Here is a 22,225-nt window from a genome sequence, read left to right as displayed (position 1 = left end):
GCTCTGTGAGCTAAACAGCCTGGACTCCTTATTGATACATTGGGGCACATTTACTTACCCGGTCCATTCGCGTTCCAGCGGCGGCTTCTCTGACGAGCGTTCGGGTCTTCCGGCGATTCATAAAGGTCCTGCGCCCGATGTCCACCAGGTGTCGCTGCTGCGTCGAAGTCCGCCGAGGTGCCTCGGAGTTCATCGTCTTCAACGTGGTGCATGTGAGTATGGCCCGTGTGACCAATTTTTTATTTTAAATGCGGCGGTTTTTCCGAATCCGTCGGGTTACCGTTTGGCCATGCCCCCGGTTTCCGTCACGTGCATGCCAGTGCCGATGCGCCACAATCCGATCGCGTGCGCCAAAATCCCGGGGCAATACATAGAAAATCGGCGCAAAACGGAAATATTCGGGTAACACGTCAGGAAACCGCGAATCGGGCCCTTAGTAAATGACCCCCATTGGGTCACATTTACTTACCCGTCCATGTCGCGATCCCCGATCCGGAATGTCCGATAATCATGCATTGTGCCGCAATTCACTTAGATCGTGCGCCCGATAGCCTACATGTGTCGCTTCCCGGCTCAGGTCCGTCCGAGTTCAACATCTTCTTCCCAGTGCATATAAGTGTATTTAAAGGTTAAATCCCGCTTTAAGACTATATTCACACTGCCGTTGCCCGCCGTACGTAGCACTGCGGGCACGCGGCAGTGCCGGGGGAGCGGAGGAGGGGGAGAACCCCTGCTCATCCCTTCCCCTCTCCATAGGAATATATGGCGCACAGTGCCGTTTTCCGAAGAAAGATAGGACATGTCATATCTTTCTAAGGGGTACGGAGAAGTACGGTGCCGTGCGCCCATTGCAATGTATGGGGAACATATATCAGCCGTATATACGTCGCCGTATATTTGTCCCCCATACGTTCGTGTGAATGTAGCCTTAGTCCGAATCTGTCGGATCGTCCGAAGGCCCGCCACCCCATTTGTGTCGCATGAAAGCCGGCGCCGATGCACCAAAATCCTATCGCGTGATCCCCAAAAACGTCAGAAAACCTGACAGAAATGTGGTTGCGGGACCCTCAGTAAATAAGCCCCATAGTGACAAACCAGCGTAGATCTGTGCAGCTCCTGCTGATGTGTTAAGCTCACAGAGCATTGTCAAGATTGGATACAATTGTCTCCATTCAGAGGCAGTGACCCTTTACATAGCTGCTCTCAGCTGAGAAGTGAAGACAATTGTATCCAGTCTAGACAATGCTCTGAGAGCTAAACAGCCTGGACTCCAGACTGCTACATTGTTACCAACCAGCAGAGAGATTTTCTGTTATTTATTACCAATATGTGACACAATTCAGCTGCAACAACATTAAGCCAAGTGCACAAAAAAAAAAGGTCCAAGACTGTCGCATCCACAGTGCCACCCATGTGCGGCTTTAACTAGGGGTCGTCTGCAAGTCGGGTGTCTTTAGGTAGGGGACCGCCTGTACTGTATTTATCTTGTTTGGCCTGGAAGAATGTTCATCCTGAATGAATACTTCAACAATAACAAAGTATCATATAAGTGTCATATGGTCTCACCCAATGCTAAAGTATTTTTAATGATAGTAAAATTTTACAAACCCCAGAAAATTGGTACCGTGGCGTTCATAGCGACGTTGGCCAAGCAGATATAACATTATTTTACCCACAATGTAAAGGGTCTAAGAAAAATGTTAAAAACAAATTAAAATTTTCAATTTTAGTTTTTTTTTTATTATTTGCTAAAGTAGCAAATCATAAGACAACCTGCACATGTTTGCACTAATCTCTAGAATAATTTTATATTTATTATACTGTACAGTGAACTGTGCAAAAGTTTTACAGGCGGTCCCTGCTTAAGAACACTCGACTTACAGACGACCCCTAGTTACAAACTGGCCTCTGGATGTTGGTAATTTACTGTACTTTAGCCTTGGACTAGAGTAGCCAGCTATAACAGATATCACAGGTGTTTGTAATTAAAATTTATTGTTAATCCTGGTTCTCATGACAACCCAACATTTTTTAAATCCAATTGTCAGAGACCAATTATAAAATATACAGTTTCAACTTACATACAAATTCAACTTAAGAACAAACCTACAGAACCAATCTTGTATGTAACCCGGGGGCTGTCTGTAATCAAAAAAACAAAAGGCAAATACCGTATATACTCGTGTATAAGCTGAGTTTTTCAGCAAAAAAAATGTGCTGAAAAACCTCACCTCAGGTTATACACGAGTCAATTAAAAAAAAAATGTAATACTCCCCCTCCGATGCCCGGCTCCCGAACCCGATGTTAAGCACATTAAAAAATAAACCTTCCGGCGATAATCACCCCCGATCCTCGGCGGTGGCTCCCGATCCTCGGCAGTGGCTCCCGATCCCCGGCGGCGGCTTCTGTCTTCTTTCTTCTCTTGCCGGCGGGGAAATCGCATGGCAAGAGAAGAAAGAAGACAGAAGCCATTTTTTTAATGTGTTCAACATGCAGGGGGGCTGGCTGGCTGTATACATTAGGGGGCAGGCTGGCTGTATACATTAGGGAGCAGGGGCTGGCTGTATATGTTAGGGGGCAGGCTGGCTTTATACATTAAGGGGCAGGCTGGCTGTATACATTAGGGGGCAGGCTGGCTGTATACATTAGGGGGCAGGGGCTGGCTGGATATGTTAGGGGGCAGGCTGGCTGTATACATTAGGGGGCAGGCTGGCTGTGAACATTAGGGGGCAGGCTGGCTGTATACAACTTGGGGCTGGCTGTATACCACTTGGGGCTGGCTGTATACTACACCCTCGGCTTATACTCGAGTCAATAGGTTTTCCCAGTTTTGGTGGTAAAATTAGGGGTCTCGGCTTATACTCGGGTCGGCTTATACTCGAGTATGTACGGTAAGCTGTTAATAAGTTTGAATCTTCATGCTATTTGTACCATGAAAAATACAAATCTTACCACAAAAAGCAAGCCCTCATATTTTCTTTCTTTAGTAACAAAAATGTTAAACAAATGACTAGAACATAAAACTCAAGACAATACAATGTGATGTTTTGATGCTACATTGTAACTCTATTTCATTTCCATCTTTTTCTATGAAATAATACAAACATTTTGGAAACGCAGCATTTTTACAAAAGATTCCTGTTATGCAAAGCAGAAAAAAGAGAAGTTGAAGGGGCTAAAAATACATTGACACTGGATAATATCTATGAAATCTACGAAAAAATAGAAATCCATCAGTGTAAGTCGAAAATGTGAATTTTTGTATTTCATCATTGAGACAATAAGGAACAAAGTTTCTAGTCCTTGTAAAGTAAATGTATACGTTCAGTCTTGGTTATTCCTCCATCTTTTTACCAGTAGGGGTGAGACCAGGGGTCAACTTCAAACTACTGGGGCTTAAAGCCCCCCAAATACAAGCAGAATGGCTGCCCGGTGTCTATTGCTCCATACTCCGTACCACAGCTTTCAAGTGTATCAGCACCTACCGGGTGACAATACAGTTTGAAACACACACAGAGGCTTTGGATCTGTGTATACTTATTGCTGTGTTCTCTGCATTGAGCTTCTCCCCATTCCTTCCGCTTTGCTCTGAGTAAAAGCTTCAATAGGGTTCTGGTAAAATATAGCTCTTGGGGAAGCTACAATGCTGGAATATAAATCCTATTTATCAATTTTTTCATAGTCCTGCTGCTACTAACACTATACACCAATGTGTAATTTCACAATTGGACTCGGCTCCCTGCAGTGAGCCAATGGTTTACTTAACCCCGCCCCTAATTCGGACACCACGCCCCTTTTAGAAGAGGGTCACCCTGGCAGGACTGAGGCTCCTTATTATACATGTAATAGGGAACCATTCAAAAGCCAGAAGAGGCTATTTTTAGTGGGCGGAGCCTAATGATCCAGCTCACTAGAAAGAGCCGGAATACAATACATAACACTGACTGCAGAGAGCACAGTGCATAGCAGTGCGAGGACACGGTTGGAAAAGCTACAACCTTAGAATATACTGTAAATCCATATATAACAACCTTCCAGTACACTAAAAAGAGCCGGACTTCCCATCACTACAATAAGTAACACTGACTGCAGAGAGTACAGTGCATAGCAGTGTGAGGACACGGTTGGAGAAGCTACAATCTTGGAACATACTGTAAATCCATATATCACAGTCCTGCTGCTACTAACAAAATACAAAAAGGTCTGATTACGCATCTCTTAATGGACAATACCTACCACTGGCTGCAGAGAGCACAGTGCACAGCAGTGTGAGGACAACCCTCCACTCAGAGAAATAACAATTCTTCAATATAATTTTATATTTGACAGTCCTGCTGCTACTACACACACAGCATACACAAAGGTATGATGACGCGTTTCTCCAGGGACAATCCCTAATACTGACTGCAGTCTGTATGGTCGCAGCTGCTGACAGTTTCCCTTAATAATAATGACAAGAGTTCTTTAGAAAATATGAAGTAATATATAAAATCTGCAAATACAGAAGTAATAAAATACAGAGAACACCCTTCCGGAGAGGTCTGCCCATAGGGTGCTGGATCCTGGTGACCTCTGGCGGTATTACATGACCTTTTCTTGTGTCCTTAGTTGTAGTATAAATATCTATTACACGGAGAACATTCTGCAACAGTAAATCCAGATAATGGATCTATGATAAGAAGGACTGAAAGAGAAGCCAAAAAAAAGGGGAAGTTTTGTGTGCGCAGCTTCCAGTCCATGCAGAGGGATAATCATTAAGCTTCAGATCACTGCACCGCCAGCAAGTGCACACACCGGCACAATGGTGAGTAGCGAGCCCGGGGCGGGGGTATATGGGGGCAGGATACGTCAGCTTCATCTATAACATTGGATTTTGTGGAAAGGATAGACTCCATAGAGAGCAGACAGATAGTAGTGGATAGAATATCCCTACGTTGTGTTTTATTGATTTACTATGCACTGTATGGCGGTATTACTTGTTATTGCAAAATTACTGGGTGCCATTGGGTGGTGCTATCTGTACAGTATATGTCAAATTCTTAACTTTCTATAACTTGGTCCTAGGTGACTACATGATGTTAATTTCATGTCTGACCCTGGATCTTTGGCTTTTAGGAATCAGATGCTTTTGTAATTCTTCTATACCGCCATAATGTGCTGTACATATCATATCTCAGAATCCAATACACATAGGATGATCCCCAGAGCTCCGATATGTGTGATATGTGTCCTTAGGTTACAATTATGTAACATGAAAGCAAAAGCCTTCTTCCCCTTTCACATCAGAATGGATACACTGGGGGTCATTTACTAAGAGTCCGATTTGCGTTTTCCCGACGTGTTACCCGAATATTTCCGATTTGCGGTGATTTTCCCTGAATTGCCCGGGCTTTTGGCGCACGCGATCGGATTGTGGCGCATCGGCGCTGGCATGCACACAATGGAAATCGGGGGGCGTGGCCGAACGAAAACCACATGGATTCGGAAAAACGGCCGCATTTTAAAAAAAAAATGTGTCGCGAAAATTGCACTTACCTTCACTCAGCCCGGCTCGGTGTATTTCAGTGCATTCCGATGCTCTTCAGCGCAGAATCCCGGCCGGACCCGAATCCAGCGCAGAGAACGCGCCGCTGGATCGCAAATGGACCGGGTAAGTAAATCTGCCCCACTGTCATCTTACCCAGTGATTTCCAGGTCTGGGCTGCAATACCACATGTGACCTGATGACAGGGTGGTGCTGTCTGTAATCTTAGACACTTGTGGCACTGTTGTGGTGCGGTACTCTGGAGTGGGGGCTCCATCACAATTACAGGAATAATCCACTACACGCAGTGGACTGTCGAGTCAACCCCCCCCCCCCCTTCTTTCCTGACCCTATTCGTTAGATTGTACTAATCCTATTTAAAGGGTATCTGGATTTATTTTCCAGGACTGTAGCTTCTTCAATTGCACTGGGGGCATGTCCTCACACTGCTGTGTCGCCTTGGAATCTGCTCAGTGCAATGCTCTGTAAGTTAAACACATCAAAAGCAGCTGCACAAATATCTGGTTTGTTACAATGTATCCCTCTGGAGTCCAGGCTGTTTAACTCACAGAGCATTGTCTAGACTGTATACAATTGTCTCCACTTCTCTGCTGAGAGCAGGACTAATTGTGTACAGGGTCACTGCCTCTGAATGGAGACAATTGTATCCCGTCTAGACAAAGCTCTGTGAACTAAACGCAAAAGCAACAGCTACAGATCTCTCTGTTGCATTGTTACAGTGTATAAGTCTGGAGTCCAGGCTGTTTAGCTCACAGAGCATTGTCTAGACTGGATACAATTGTCGCCACTTCTCAGCTGAGAGCAGGACTCGCTATGTACAGGGTCACTGCCTCTGAATGGAGACAATTGTATCCAGTCTAGACAATGCTCTATGAGCTAAACAGCCTGGACTCTAAGATTGATACATTGTAACAAACTAGCTGAGAGATTTGTGAAGTTGCTGATGTGTTTGGCTCACAGAGCATTGTCTAGACTGGATACAATTGTCTCCATTCAGAGGCTAGTAATGTAGATTTGGGAACAGGCTTAAAATGTTAACATTAGTTATTGTGGTTACTACAGACTAATATATGTGACCATTATTGAACAAGAATGTAATTAGGATCTCTCCACCAAATAAGAATTTGTGGGCCCTACATTATCTGCCCACCCCATCAGGATAAGTCCACTCACCCCATGACAATCTTTCCACTTCATCAGGAGCTCTCCACTTTATTGGAATCTGTCTACTCCATCAGAGTCTGTCTGTTCCAGAAGGATCTTACTCCATGATCTGTCTGCCATATCAGGATTTGTCTAACCCCTCAGGATTTGTCCATCCCATAAAGAGTATTCACCCTATAAGGATCTGTCTATAACATCAGCATCTGTCACCCTTATGATCCTATCAGGATCTGTCTGTCACGGGTGCTCACCTGTGCCCCTCTCTGTGCTCCAGCACGGTCTCAGATTCACTTGCCTGTCCCCATTCCGGCGATCGTGCACTTGTGCCCCCATCTCCTTGGGCGCGTGCGTGCCAGCTCCCGAAGGTTTAAAGGGCCAGCGCACCGTTGACCGGTTCTGGCCATTCCTAGAATCCCTTATAGCCCAGCCTCTCCCTGTACACCCCGCCAGATTTTTGTGCCTTGTGCCTTTGAGAAAGCTTTGTTACTGATGCCCTGTGCGCATGTTCTGAATTCCCGTTGTGACCCTGGTTCCGTTCCTGACTATGCTCCTTTGCTGCCTGCCCTGACCTTCTGCTTTGTCCCTGACTCTGATCCGGTGCTGCCTGTCCTGACCTCCTGCCTGTCCCTGTCTATGATTCTGCTCAATGTCTGTGTACCTCACCTGCAGTGTTATATAAGATTTGGGTCTGATCTGAATGGATTGGTAGGAAAGTGAGCCTTAAGACTTTTTACCTTCCCAGGTGTCCCTACCTAATTGCCCAGCCTACCCTAAGTGGTAGGTGATACGTGGTCAGAATTCCCATCTTGCACCTAAGTGAAAACACAGAGACACAAACAAAACAATACCAAGAGGGCAATGGAGCACAAAATTGATGGGCAAACGGATAGTCAGAAAACAGGTAAAGGGTCAAAGTATCCAAAATACAGTAGAAAATATGAATGCCAGTCAGCTCAGAATAAGTCTATAGCAAGAAACGAGGAAATATTCTGCAAACCTTTAATGGGATGCCAGAGCCCAGCTCCATTTGGTGATCTCTGACATCTAGCCGAACCAGCAGGGGAGAAATGTAAATGGGGAGAGATTCTGTGCAACACCGCAGATTGATTAACTGTTTAGAAACCAGAGCAAAGTACACAGCAGACACATGGGTGTGGTGGAAATAAATCAAGGATTCTAGGAAAGGAGTAAACCAGTGTCCAGACTAGTAAGGACTAGTAAGTAATTAAACTAAATTGCACTTATTATGCATCCTCAGTCGCATTCCCTGGACAGAGGATGGTGTTGAAGTCTGACCAGACAAAGATGTTGCTTATAGATTTATTTAGTTCACTGCTGTGTTATTTGTTTTGTGCTTCTGGGGTGGAGCTTTGTGCAGCAAGGTGGTATGCAGGGGCGTAACTTGAGGGGGTGCAGAGGGTGCAATCGCAACCGGGCCCTGGAGGTTTAGGGGGCCCATAAGGTGTCACTTTCCAATATGGCCTGGCACAGACTTTGCACTGGGGCCCTTCAGCTTCAAGTTACACCAATGGTGGTATTTGTCATTTGACCGGTGAAGCTTTTGGTTTATACGGTGGTATTAAGTGTGGCACTGTAGTACTTTTGTTTCTGGGGTGGTATTTTGTGGTATACAATGGTATTTGGCGTCTTTGGGGTGGAATTTGGACTTCAATGTGGCATTTTTAGTTTCTGAGGTGGTATTTTGAGTTGTACCATGGTATTGCATGCTTCTGGGTGGTATATTGTGCTATATTGTCCTTTTCTGGGGTGGTATTTTGTGTTGCACAAATTGTTATAATTGCTGCTTTTATAATTGCTGCTTTTAAGTTTGTGATTACTAGTGCAGTTTCTTGAGATTAAACATTAATACCATGTGGTTGTGCACCCTTCCCCTAAGGACTCTAGAAAATTCCTTTAGAGTACTTTTGTATCACGTTGTTACATTTTTTGCCGCATTATGATCCTTTGTTTTCACACTTGTGGCATTCTCTTAGTTTATGACGCTTTGCATATGACTTCCGCAGTGATTCACATTCTCTTTGTTATGAGGACACCTGAGTGTTTGTTACCTGCCTCATGCAAACATCACATAGTGAGGATCCATTGTACTGTCCATGGAACAAGAGACTCTTCTATAAGCTGTGCCACAGTCCATAAACAAATGACCCCCTGCATTACAGGACCCGAAAAAGAGGAAGTCGCTCACACTGGGCATGTGTCTGGTGATATGTCTGACCTCTGTGACTGATCCAGAAATAAAGTAGGTATTATTCATGCAAATAAAGCTGACTCAGTATTCACCTATTGGAGAAGATCGGAAGAGAGAGAAAAGTTGGAGTGTGCGATGTGCACCATGTGAAATGTTCATGTATTAAGCCACATCCTTAAAATTCAGCCCTTAATACACTCCTAAGGGGCCACAAAACACTTTAATCCTACTTTAGCGGCCAACAAAGTATAATATAACCTTCCTGTGCCCCCCGGTTCATAATGTCACACTGTGGTTCCCATTTAAAGTTGGCGCCTTTTTGGTCCCCATTCACTTATAATGCCCCAACACTGTATAATATACTTACACTCTATAGTGCCAACAAGTGCCCTTCCCTTTTATTAATAGTTCCCCCTGTTCTGCCCCTGCCCACTTATTATTCATTCACTCAGAATGACCCCTTATTGTGGCTCAAGACTGTTTGCTGCAACACAGTACCCCATAAACATTGCCCTCCCATACTGCAGCCTTCCCCCAACTTATTGTAGCTTACACACTGTATAATATCGCCTTATTGTGGCCCAACACTTTATAATGCCTGTGCCATCCCTCCATGTATCTCCAAAAGTACTTGGGTTATATCCTCACACTGCTGTGCTCTTAGGTCTCTGCGCTGTCTGCACTGAACTGTTCCCAAAACCCTCAATTCTGGGTACATATTACAACTGTTACTTAGGGAAGAGAGGATTTTGTTGAGATTTTTGTAGGGGAGATCTAAGAGCTCAGTGTAATGGCCATTACCAAGTCATACTCCTATTAGATTTTATGTGTCATATAGAGCCTGATCACTTCTGTGTGCCATCTACTGTCTATGAATGGTATTGCAGCTGTCCCTGATCTGCATGGAAGGCACATTTTTTTGACCAATCAGAGAATGTTTATTAATTATTAATTGGATATTGTAACAAAGGTCCTGGTTGGATCATCTCTGAACTCTCCGTCCCAGGTGAAGTTTATATCAACTTCCTGGTGGCTGGTGAGCACCCTTTGCTGAACACAGGACAAACAGTGTCCTTGGACCTGGAACAGTTAGACTGTTACCTTGGCCTGTTGCCTCTCTCTAGTCAGTGTTCTGGAAGAAAGGAACCGTGAGTTAATGTTTCACATCCCTTGTCTAAGCGCGATCCCTGGTAGCCGCATACCATCACAGGCCTCCCCTCTATTATCTACCTGGGGATCCTCACATACATCTATACATGGGGAGTGCCGCGGCATCTTCCTCCTTTTCTTGCAGACCACCTGTCGGACACCTGCCCGATGTGGACGAGACCTGTCCCACATGTACCAAGCAACCGGGACCCAGTCGAGTGCTAGACTATGCTCAAGCCCCAAGCCCAAAAGGTCCGGCCATCGTGGGGAGATGTTTCGACAGCAGTGCGAGTACATGACTTATGTATGCCTCGCTGTCCTCCTTTGCACTTAGCTTAGTGCCAGTTCCAGTTTATGTTAGAGATCCAAGTCATTGGAGGGCATAAAATTGGTCATCCCAATATATTAAACCCAGGACATATACAGAATTGTGTCCAGATTTACGATCATATTTACCACTTAAACTTAGGCAGAATGTTCCAGGAAAGATCTGTAACAGACCTGACAAGCAAATTCGAAGTCTATTAATACTTCAGTGTATCTGAATCCAAAATTGAGTTTTGCATGGGAGCTGCAGACACAAAACGAAGGGCATAGAACTGACACACAGTGTCCACTGTATGTGCCAGACCAAGCGTTACATATTTTATCATCACCCTGATCACCATTGATACCTAAATAAAACAAAGAAACATCTCAGAGCTGAGCTTTTGTCACATGTGCAGCTTATACCCCCAGGTGTATTTACTCACAGCGCAGGACCTGGCAGCCACTACTCCAGGTAAACACAGGACAGGACAAGGCGGACAGCGTTCACTTCTACAGCGTGCACCTTCTAAAGATCTAAAATTTCCAAATGTAAATGTTCTGTCTTCCTAACGACAGCACTAGGTGGCGCACTCTGCACTGGGATTGTGTGTAGATTACAAGGAGTTATATGGATGCTATGTATAGGGAGCAGTCAGTTAAGATCTGGATCCTTAAAATGTTCTGGGCTGCTGGACATGGTCTGATTGCAAAAACAGAGACGAGAGTCACCTTCCCTTCTGTCACTTCTGCTTACTATAGGCTCTATCCTCTAAACCAGGGGTCTAAGCCAGGGGTCAGTAGCCAGGTGGCTACCAGATATATAGGTATTCACAACACATACTCCCAGTGATCAGTCTAATAAATAGTGATGGCTGCTGTGTGTCTCTTAAAGATCTGCCTGAGAGCCAGATGCAGCCAACAAGAGCCATAATTTGCTCCCGAGCCATTGGTTCCCTACCCCTGCTCTAAGCCCTCTACATATGTCTTCAATGACATCTTGGCATTTCTTCCTGTACTGTCTGTATAGGGGAGGACATATTGGAGACACACACTTCCTTCCTGTATTGTCTGTATAGGGGAGGACATATTGGAGACACACACTTCCTTCCTGTATTGTGTGTATAGGGGAGGACATATTGGAGACACACACTTCCTTCCTGTATTGTCTGTAAAGGGGAGGACATATTGGAGACACACACTTCCTTCCTGTACTGTCTGTATAGGGGAGGACATATTGGAGACACACATTCCTCCCCATATTGTCTGTATAGGGGGGACATATTGGAAACACACACTTCCTTTCTGTATTGTCTGTATAGGGGAGGACATCTGGAGACACACACTTCCTTTCTGTATTGTCTGTATAGGGGAGGACATTTGGAGACACACACTTCCTTCCTGTATTGTCTATATAGCGGGAGGACATATTGGAGACACACACATCCTTCCTGTATTGTATGTATAGGGGTAGGACATATTGGAGACACACTTCCTTCCTGTATTGTCTGTATAGGGGAGGACATATTGGAGACACACACTTCCTTCCTGTATTGCCTGTATAGAGAAGGACATATTGGAAACACACACTTCCTTCCTGTATTGTCTGTAAAGGGGAGGACATATTGGAGACACATACTTCCTTCCTGTAATGTCTGTATAGGGGGTGGACATATTGGAAACACACATTTCCTTCCTGCATTGTCTGTATAGGGGAGGACATATTGGAAACACACACTTCCTTCCTGCATTGTCTGTATAGTGGGAGAACATATTGGAGACACACACTTCCTTCCTGTATTGTATGTATAGGGGAGAACATATTGGAGACACACACTTCCTTCCTGTATTATCTGTATAAGGGGGAGGACATATTGGAGACACACACTTCCTTCCTGTATTGTCTGTATAGGGGAGGACATAGTGGAGACACACACTTCCTTACTGTATTGCCTGTATAGAGAAGAAAATATTGGAAACACACACTTCCTTCCTGTAATGTCTGTATAGGGGAGGACATATTGGAGACACACATTTCCTTCCTGTAGTGTCTGTATAGGGGAGGACATATTGGAGACACACACTTCCTTTCTATTTTGTCTGCCCATGGAGGACATATTGGAAACACACACTTCTTTCCTGTATTGTCTTACAGGGGAGGACATATTGGAGACGCACACTTCCTTGCTGTATTGTCTTACAGGGGAGGACATATTGGAGAGACACACTTCCTTCCTGTATTGTCTGTATAGGGGAGGACATATTGGAGACACACACTTCCTTCCTGTATTGTCTGTATAGGGGAGGACATATTGGAGACACACACTTCCTTCCTGTATTGTCTGTATAGGGGAGGACATATTGGAGACACACAATTCCTTTCTGTACTGTCTGTATAGGGGAGGACATATTGGAGATACACATTTCCTTCCTGTATTGTCTGTATAGGGGAGAACATATTGGAGACACACACTTCCTTCCTGTATTATCTGTATAGGGGATGACATATTGGAGACTCACACTTCCTTCCTGTATTATCTGTATAGGGGAGGACATAATGGAGACTCACACTTCCTTCCTGTATTGTCTGTATAGGGGAGGACATATTGGAGACACACACTTCCTTCCTGTATTGTCTGTATAGGGGAGGACATATTGGAGACACACACTTCCTTCCTGTATTGTCTGTATAGGGGAGGACATATTGGAGACACACACTTCCTTCCTGTATTGTCTGTATAGGGGGGGACATATTGGAGACACACACTTCTTTCCTTATTGTCTGTATAGGGGAGGACTTATTGGAGACACACATTTCCTTCCTGTAGTGTCTGTATAGGGGAGGGCATATTGGAGACACACACTTCCTTCCTGTATTGTCTGTATAGGGGAGGACATATTGGAGATACACATTTCCTTCCTGTATTGTCTGTATAGGGGAGAACATATTGGAGACACACACTTCCTTCCTGTATTATCTGTATAGGGGAGGACATATTGGAGACTCACACTTCCTTCCTGTATTGTCTGTATAGGGGAGGACATATTGGAGACACACACTTCCTTCCTGTATTGTCTGTATAGGGGAGGACATATTGGAGACACACACTTCCATCCTGTATTGTCTGTATAGGGGAGGACATATTGGAGACACACACTTCCTTCCTGTATTGTCTGTATAGGGGGGGGGGGGGGCATATTGGAGACACACACTTCTTTCCTGTATTGTCTGTATAGGGGAGGACATATTGGAGACACACATTTCCTTCCTGTAGTGTCTGTATAGGGGAGGACATATTGGAGACACACACTTCCTTTCTGTTTTGTCTGCCCAGGGAGGGAATATTGGAGACACACACTTCCTTCCTGTACTGTCTGTATAGTGGGAGAACATATTGGAGACACACACTTCCTTCCTGTATTGTCTGTATAGGGGAGGACATATTGGAGAGACACACTTCCTTCCTGTATTGTCTGTATAGGGGAGGACATATTGGAGACACACACTTCCTTCCTGTATTGTCTGTATAGGGGAGGACATATTGGAGACACACACTTCCTTCCTGTATTGTCTGTATTGGGGAGGACATATTGGAGACACACACTGCCTTCCTGTATTGTCTGTATAGGAGAGGACATATTGGAGATGCACACTTCCTTCCTGTATTGTCTGTATAGGGGAGGACATATTGGAGACACACACTTCCTTCCTGTATTGTCTGTATAGGGGAGGACATATTGGAGACACACACTTCCTTCCTGTACTGTCTGTATAGGGGAGGACATATTGGAGACACACACTTCCTCCTCATATTGTCTGTATAGGGGGGACATATTGGAGACACACACTTCCTTTCTGTATTGTCTGTATAGGGGAGGACATCTGGAGACACACACTTCCTTTCTGTATTGTCTGTATAGGGGAGGACATCTGGAGACACACACTTCCTTCCTGTATTGTCTGTATAGGAGAGGACATATTGGAGACACACACTTCCTTCCTGTATTGTATGTATAGGGGTAGGACATATTGGAGACACACTTCCTTCCTGTATTGTCTGTATAGGGGAGGACATATTGGAGACGCACACTTCCTTCCTGTATTGTCTGCATACGGGAGGACATATTGGAGACTCACAATTCCTTCCTGTATTGTCTGTATAGGGGAGGACATATTGGAGACACACACTTCCTTCCTGTACTGTCTGTATAGGGGAGGACATATTGGAGACACACACTTCCATCCTGTATTGTCTGTATAGGGGAGGACATATTGGAGACACACACTTCCTTTCTGTTTTGTCTGCCCAGGGAGGGAATATTGGAGACACACACTTCCTTCCTGCATTGTCTGTATAGGGGAGGACATATTGGAAACACACACTTCCTTCCTGTACTGTCTGTATAGTGGGAGAACATATTGGAGACACACACTTCCTTCCTGTATTGTCTGTATAGGGGAGGACATATTGGAGAGGCACACTTCCTTCCTGTATTGTTTGTATAGGGGAGGACATATTGGAGACACACACTTCCTTCCTGTATTGTCTGTATAGGGGAGGACATATTGGAGACACACACTTCCTTCCTGTATTGTCTGTATCGGGGAGGACATATTGGAGACACACACTTCCTTCCTGTATTGTCTGTATAGGAGAGGACATATTGGAGACGCACACTTCCTTCCTGTATTGTCTGTATAGGGGAGGACATATTGGAGACACACACTTCCTTCCTGTATTGTCTGTATAGAGGAGGACATATTGGAGACACACACTTCCTTCCTGTACTGTCTGTATAGGGGAGGACATATTGGAGACACACACTTCCTTCCTGTATTGTCTGTATAGGGGAGGACATATTGGAGACACACACTTCCTTCCTGTATTGTCTGTATTGGGGAGGACATATTGGAGACACACACTTCCTTCCTGTATTGTTTGTATAGGAGAGGACATATTGGAGACGCACACTTCCTTCCTGTATTGTCTGTATAGGGGAGGACATATTGGAGACACACACTTCCTTTCTGTTTTGTCTGCCCAGGGAGGGAATATTGGAGACACACACTTCCTTCCTGTACTGTCTGTATAGTGGGAGAACATAATGGAGACACACACTTCCTTCCTGTATTGTCTGTATAGGGGAGGACATATTGGAGAGACACACTTCCTTCCTGTATTGTCTGTATAGGGGAGGACATATTGGAGACACACACTTCCTTCCTGTATTGTCTGTATAGGGGAGGACATATTGGAGACACACACTTCCTTCCTGTATTGTCTGTATTGGGGAGGACATATTGGAGACACACACTGCCTTCCTGTATTGTCTGTATAGGAGAGGACATATTGGAGATGCACACTTCCTTCCTGTATTGTCTGTATAGGGGAGGACATATTGGAGACACACACTTCCTTCCTGTATTGTCTGTATAGGGGAGGACATATTGGAGACACACACTTCCTTCCTGTACTGTCTGTATAGGGGAGGACATATTGGAGACACACACTTCCTCCTCATATTGTCTGTATAGGGGGGACATATTGGAGACACACACTTCCTTTCTGTATTGTCTGTATAGGGGAGGACATCTGGAGACACACACTTCCTTTCTGTATTGTCTGTATAGGGGAGGACATCTGGAGACACACACTTCCTTCCTGTATTGTCTGTATAGGAGAGGACATATTGGAGACACACACTTCCTTCCTGTATTGTATGTATAGGGGTAGGACATATTGGAGACACACTTCCTTCCTGTATTGTCTGTATAGGGGAGGACATATTGGAGACGCACACTTCCTTCCTGTATTGTCTGCATACGGGAGGACATATTGGAGACTCACAATTCCTTCCTGTATTGTCTGTATAGGGGAGGACATATTGGAGACACACACTTCCTTCCTGTACTGTCTGTATAGGGGAGGACATATTGGAGACACACACTTCCATCCTGTATTGTCTGTATAGGGGAGGACATATTGGAGACACACACTTCCTTTCTGTTTTGTCTGCCCAGGGAGGGAATATTGGAGACACACACTTCCTTCCTGCATTGTCTGTATAGGGGAGGACATATTGGAAACACACACTTCCTTCCTGTACTGTCTGTATAGTGGGAGAACATATTGGAGACACACACTTCCTTCCTGTATTGTCTGTATAGGGGAGGACATATTGGAGAGGCACACTTCCTTCCTGTATTGTTTGTATAGGGGAGGACATATTGGAGACACACACTTCCTTCCTGTATTGTCTGTATAGGGGAGGACATATTGGAGACACACACTTCCTTCCTGTATTGTCTGTATCGGGGAGGACATATTGGAGACACACACTTCCTTCCTGTATTGTCTGTATAGGAGAGGACATATTGGAGACGCACACTTCCTTCCTGTATTGTCTGTATAGGGGAGGACATATTGGAGACACACACTTCCTTCCTGTATTGTCTGTATAGAGGAGGACATATTGGAGACACACACTTCCTTCCTGTACTGTCTGTATAGGGGAGGACATATTGGAGACACACACTTCCTTCCTGTATTGTCTGTATAGGGGAGGACATATTGGAGACACACACTTCCTTCCTGTATTGTCTGTATTGGGGAGGACATATTGGAGACACACACTTCCTTCCTGTATTGTTTGTATAGGAGAGGACATATTGGAGACGCACACTTCCTTCCTGTATTGTCTGTATAGGGGAGGACATATTGGAGACACACACTTCCTTCCTGTATTGTCTGTATAGGGGAGGACATATTGGAGACACACACTTCCTTCCTGTACTGTCTGTATAGGGGAGGACATATTGGAGACACACACTTTCTCCTCATATTGTCTGTATAGGGGGGACATATTGGAGACACACACTTCCTTTCTGTATTGTCTGTATAGGGGAGGACATCTGGAGACACACACTTCCTTTCTGTATTGTCTGTATAGGGGAGGACATCTGGAGACACACACTTCCTTCCTGTATTGTCTGTATAGGAGAGGACATATTGGAGACACACACTTCCTTCCTGTATTGTATTTATAGGGGTAGGACATATTGGAGACACACTTCCTTCCTGTATTGTCTGTATAGGGGAGGACATATTGGAGACACACACTTCCTTCCTGTATTGTCTGTATAGGGGAGGACATATTGGAGACTCACACTTCCTTCCTGTATTGTCTGTATAGGGGAGGACATATTGGAGACACACACTTCCTTCCTGTACTGTCTGTATAGGGGAGGACATATTGGAGACACACACTTCCATCCTGTATTGTCTGTATAGGGGAGGACATATTGGAGACACACACTTCCTTCCTGTATTGTCTGTATAGGGGGGGACATATTGGAGACACACACTTCTTTCCTGTATTGTCTGTATAGGGGAGGACATATTGGAGACACACATCTCCTTCCTGTATTGTCTGTATCGGGGAGGACATATTGGAGACACACACTTCCTTCCTGTATTGTCTGTATAGGAGAGGACATATTGGAGACGCACACTTCCTTCCTGTATTGTCTGTATAGGGGAGGACATATTGGAGACACACACTTCCTCCTCATATTGTCTGTATTGGGGAGGACATATTGGAGACACACACTTCCTTCCTGTATTGTCTGTATAGGAGAGGACATATTGGAGACGCACACTTCCTTCCTGTATTGTCTGTATAGGGGAGGACATATTGGAGACACACACTTCCTTCCTGTATTGTCTGTATAGGGGAGGACATATTGGAGACACACACTTCCTTCCTGTACTGTCTGTATAGGGGAGGACATATTGGAGACACACACTTCCTCCTCATATTGTCTGTATAGGGGGGACATATTGGAGACACACACTTCCTTTCTGTATTGTCTGTATAGGGGAGGACATCTGGAGACACACACTTCCTTTCTGTATTGTCTGTATAGGGGAGGACATCTGGAGACACACACTTCCTTCCTGTATTGTCTGTATAGGAGAGGACATATTGGAGACACACACTTCCTTCCTGTATTGTATGTATAGGGGTAGGACATATTGGAGACACACTTCCTTCCTGTATTGTCTGTATAGGGGAGGACATATTGGAGACACACACTTCCTTCCTGTATTGTCTGCATAGGGGAGGACATATTGGAGACTCACAATTCCTTCCTGTATTGTCTGTATAGGGGAGGACATATTGGAGACACACACTTCCTTCCTGTACTGTCTGTATAGGGGAGGACATATTGGAGACACACACTTCCATCCTGTATTGTCTGTATAGGGGAGGACATATTGGAGACACACACTTCCTTTCTGTTTTGTCTGCCCAGCGAGGGAATATTGGAGACACACACTTCCTTCCTGCATTGTCTGTATAGGGGAGGACATATTGGAAACACACACTTCCTTCCTGTACTGTCTGTATAGTGGGAGAACATATTGGAGACACACACTTCTATCCTGTATTGTCTGTATAGGGGAGGACATATTGGAGAGACACACTTCCTTCCTGTATTGTTTGTATAGGGGAGGACATATTGGAGACACACACTTCCTTCCTGTATTGTCTGTATAGGGGAGGACATATTGGAGACACACACTTCCTTCCTGTATTGTCTGTATAGGGGAGGACATATTGGAGACACACACTTCCTTCCTGTATTGTCTGTATAGGGGAGGACATATTGGAGACACACACTTCCTTCCTGTATTGTCTGTATAGGGGAGGACATATTGGAGACTCACACTTCCTTCCTGTATTGTCTGTATAGGGGAGGACATATTGGAGACACACACTTCCTTCCTGTACTGTCTGTATAGGGGAGGACATATTGGAGACACACACTTCCATCCTGTATTGTCTGTATAGGGGAGGACATATTGGAGACACACACTTCCTTCCTGTATTGTCTGTATAGGGGGGGACATATTGGAGACACACACTTCTTTCCTGTATTGTCTGTATAGGGGAGGACTTATTGGAGACACACATTTCCTTCCTGTAGTGTCTGTATAGGGGAGGACATATTGGAGACACACACTTCCTTTCTGTTTTGTCTGCCCAGGGAGGGAATATTGGAGACACACACTTCCTTCCTGTATTGTCTGTATAGGGGAGGACATATTGGAGACACACACTTCCTTCCTGTATTGTCTGTATAGGGGAGGACATATTGGAGACACACACTTCCTTCCTGTATTGTCTGTATCGGGGAGGACATATTGGAGACACACACTTCCTTCCTGTATTGTCTGTATAGGAGAGGACATATTGGAGACGCACACTTCCTTCCTGTATTGTCTGTATAGGGGAGGACATATTGGAGACACACACTTCCTTCCTGTATTGTCTGTATAGGGGAGGACATATTGGAGACACACACTTCCTTCTTGTACTGTCTGTATAGGGGAGGACATATTGGAGACACACACTTCCTCCTCATATTGTCTGTATAGGGGAGGACATATTGGAGACACACACTTCCTTCCTGTATTGTCTGTATAGGGGAGGACATATTGGAGACACACACATCCTTTCTGTATTGTCTGTATAGGGGAGGACATCTGGAGACACACACTTCCTTTCTGTATTGTCTGTATAGGGGAGGACATCTGGAGACACACACTTTCTTCCTGTATTGTCTGTATAGGAGAGGACATATTGGAGACACACACTTCCTTCCTGTATTGTATGTATAGGGGTAGGACATATTGGAGACACACTTCCTTCCTGTATTGTCTGTATAGGGGAGGACATATTGGAGACACACACTTCCTTCCTGTATTGTCTGTATAGGGGAGGACATATTGGAGACTCACACTTCCTTCCTGTATTGTCTGTATAGGGGAGGACATATTGGAGACACACACTTCCTTCCTGTTTTTTCTGTACAGGGAGGACATTTTGGAGACAACCAAATCTTTCTTGGTACATATGTTACATTACAGTTTATAGTTTTATTATCTTGTCTTATCTAGGTCTCCATAAGTAGAGAAGACCACTATTTATAAAGAGATGGCTCTGCTGACCTGGCCCATACTGTATAGCAAAGCTCAGAAATAAGCTTAAAAAAATATAAATAATGTATTATGTAGAAGGAGAGCATTTTGTTTCACTTTCAGATTCCTGTTTATCCTTCTTCCTTAATAAATATTACTGCTATAAGAACGGTGCGATTGTTTGCTATTTGGCAGGCGGCTGGAATGACTCTGAATACAATGTAGTAAGGTGTATTCACCTCCAGTTCCCTGTAGCTCAGGCGCATAGAGTTAGTATTAGTATCTGACTATGGCTGTACACAAGGGATACATGGGCTCTATGTCTGTGAGTATTAGTTATTCACATCATGTGTCTTTGTCTTCTGATATTTATGTGATTGCTACATTGGGGCTCATTTACTAAGGGTCGCGTGCTGCACTTTTGTTGGACTGCACTTTTTTGGGGGATTTCACGGCTTGGATAAGTATTTAGCAGGTGTCTGCGCTGGGATTGTTTCGCATGCAATCGGATTGTGGCAAAGCGGCACCGGCTTCCATGCGACAGTAGTCGGGCGATCTGACGGATTCGGACTGAGCACAAGATTTAACTTTCAAATTGTGTCACAAGACAATGCACTTAATTGCACCAGGAAGAAGAAGGTGAACTCTGTCGGACCTGAGCGGGGAAGCGACACATGCAGGATATTGGGCGTACGATCTTAGTGAATCGCGGCACAGTGATTATTGTCTTAAAAAGAGCCACTGACTGCTTCATGGCGTCCATATTGTATATACTTTACTGCTGATAGCCCCATAGTGAACAAAGCTGTACAGTATTAAGCACAGGCTAAGTTCTCTGCCATAGAGGAGATGAGTCTATAATAAGACTTGTCCAAGTCCTTCCAGCTTCTGTTTCTCAGCCTACTGTATGTTGTGGTTACATATGACACTGTATTTAGCTGTATACTTATCGGAATGATGTTTCTGTTATATGTTTGATGCAATTTTTGTGGATGATAAGTGATACTGTGTATCTGTATGATACTATTTATCTGGATTCTGTATGATAGTATTCAGGGTCGGACTGGGGGGCCTAGAGTCCACCAGTGATCTTGATTCTGGGGGCCCACCTACTGCTACACGGAAATGTTACCTGTATATTCTAAGGCCATGTTTACCGAATGCGCTTTCATTGCGTTTTGAAACAAATGCACAACATTTCCTCGCTCATATTGTGGCCTCTTCTCTCCACCTCATATTTTGGTCTCTCACCTCCCCCTTCTATTTTGGCCGCTCATTTCCCCCTCATATTGTGGCCCCTTTCATATCCTCCTCATATTGTAGCCCCACATCTCCCTCTCATATTGTGGCCCCTCTTCTCCACCTCATATTATGACCCCTCTCATCTCCTCATATTGTGACCTCTCACCTCCCCCTAATATTGTAGCCCCTCATCTCCCCCTCATATTGTGACCTCTCACCTCCCCCTTATATTGTGCCCCCTCATCTCCCCCTTTATTTTGTGCCCTCATATTCTGGCTTCTCTCATCTCCCCCTAATTTGTGACCTCGCATCTCCCCCTCATATTGTGGCTTTTGTCATATACCCCCTTATAGTGTGGCCCCTCATCTCCCCCTCATATTGTGACCTCCTCTCATATTGCTCTTCTATTGAGGCCTCTCATCTCCCCTCATATTGTGCCCCCTCTCATCTGCCCCTCATATTGGGACCTCTCACCCCCCGCCTTTATAGTGTGGCCCCTGATATTCCTCCCATAATGTGGACCCCTCTCATATCCTCCCAAAATGTGGGCCCCCTGGAAGAAGGCTGGAGTAGCTGAAATGTGCTTCAAGGAAGGCACTTTATGTGATTACACAGGCAATCCA

The 22,225-nt window shown here is 44.8% G+C and overlaps 1 protein-coding gene across 3 annotated transcripts in view; it reads left to right on the top strand.

Annotated features, from left to right (window-relative positions):
* The first annotated feature begins 4,679 nt into the window (after positions 1-4,679).
* FYB1 (FYN binding protein 1) overlaps positions 4,680-22,225 on the top strand; it is a 61,596-nt gene continuing 44,050 nt past the window's right edge. For 2 of the 3 annotated variants that reach the window (XM_072135369.1, XM_072135350.1), the window contains exon 1: positions 20,582-20,685. In XM_072135369.1, coding sequence (XP_071991470.1) covers positions 20,650-20,685 — 36 coding nt within the window. In that variant the 5' untranslated portion in view covers positions 20,582-20,649. Of the gene's footprint in view, positions 4,806-20,581; positions 20,686-22,225 lie in introns of those variants that run through there. The other variant, XM_072135360.1, reaches the window with a different exon arrangement.

This window comes from Engystomops pustulosus, chromosome 1, assembly GCF_040894005.1.
Source record: "Engystomops pustulosus chromosome 1, aEngPut4.maternal, whole genome shotgun sequence".
NCBI classification, from domain to species: Eukaryota; Metazoa; Chordata; class Amphibia; order Anura; family Leptodactylidae; genus Engystomops; species Engystomops pustulosus.
Note: the sequence above shows the minus strand (reverse complement) of the source record. Positions and strands in the feature narration are given on the sequence as shown.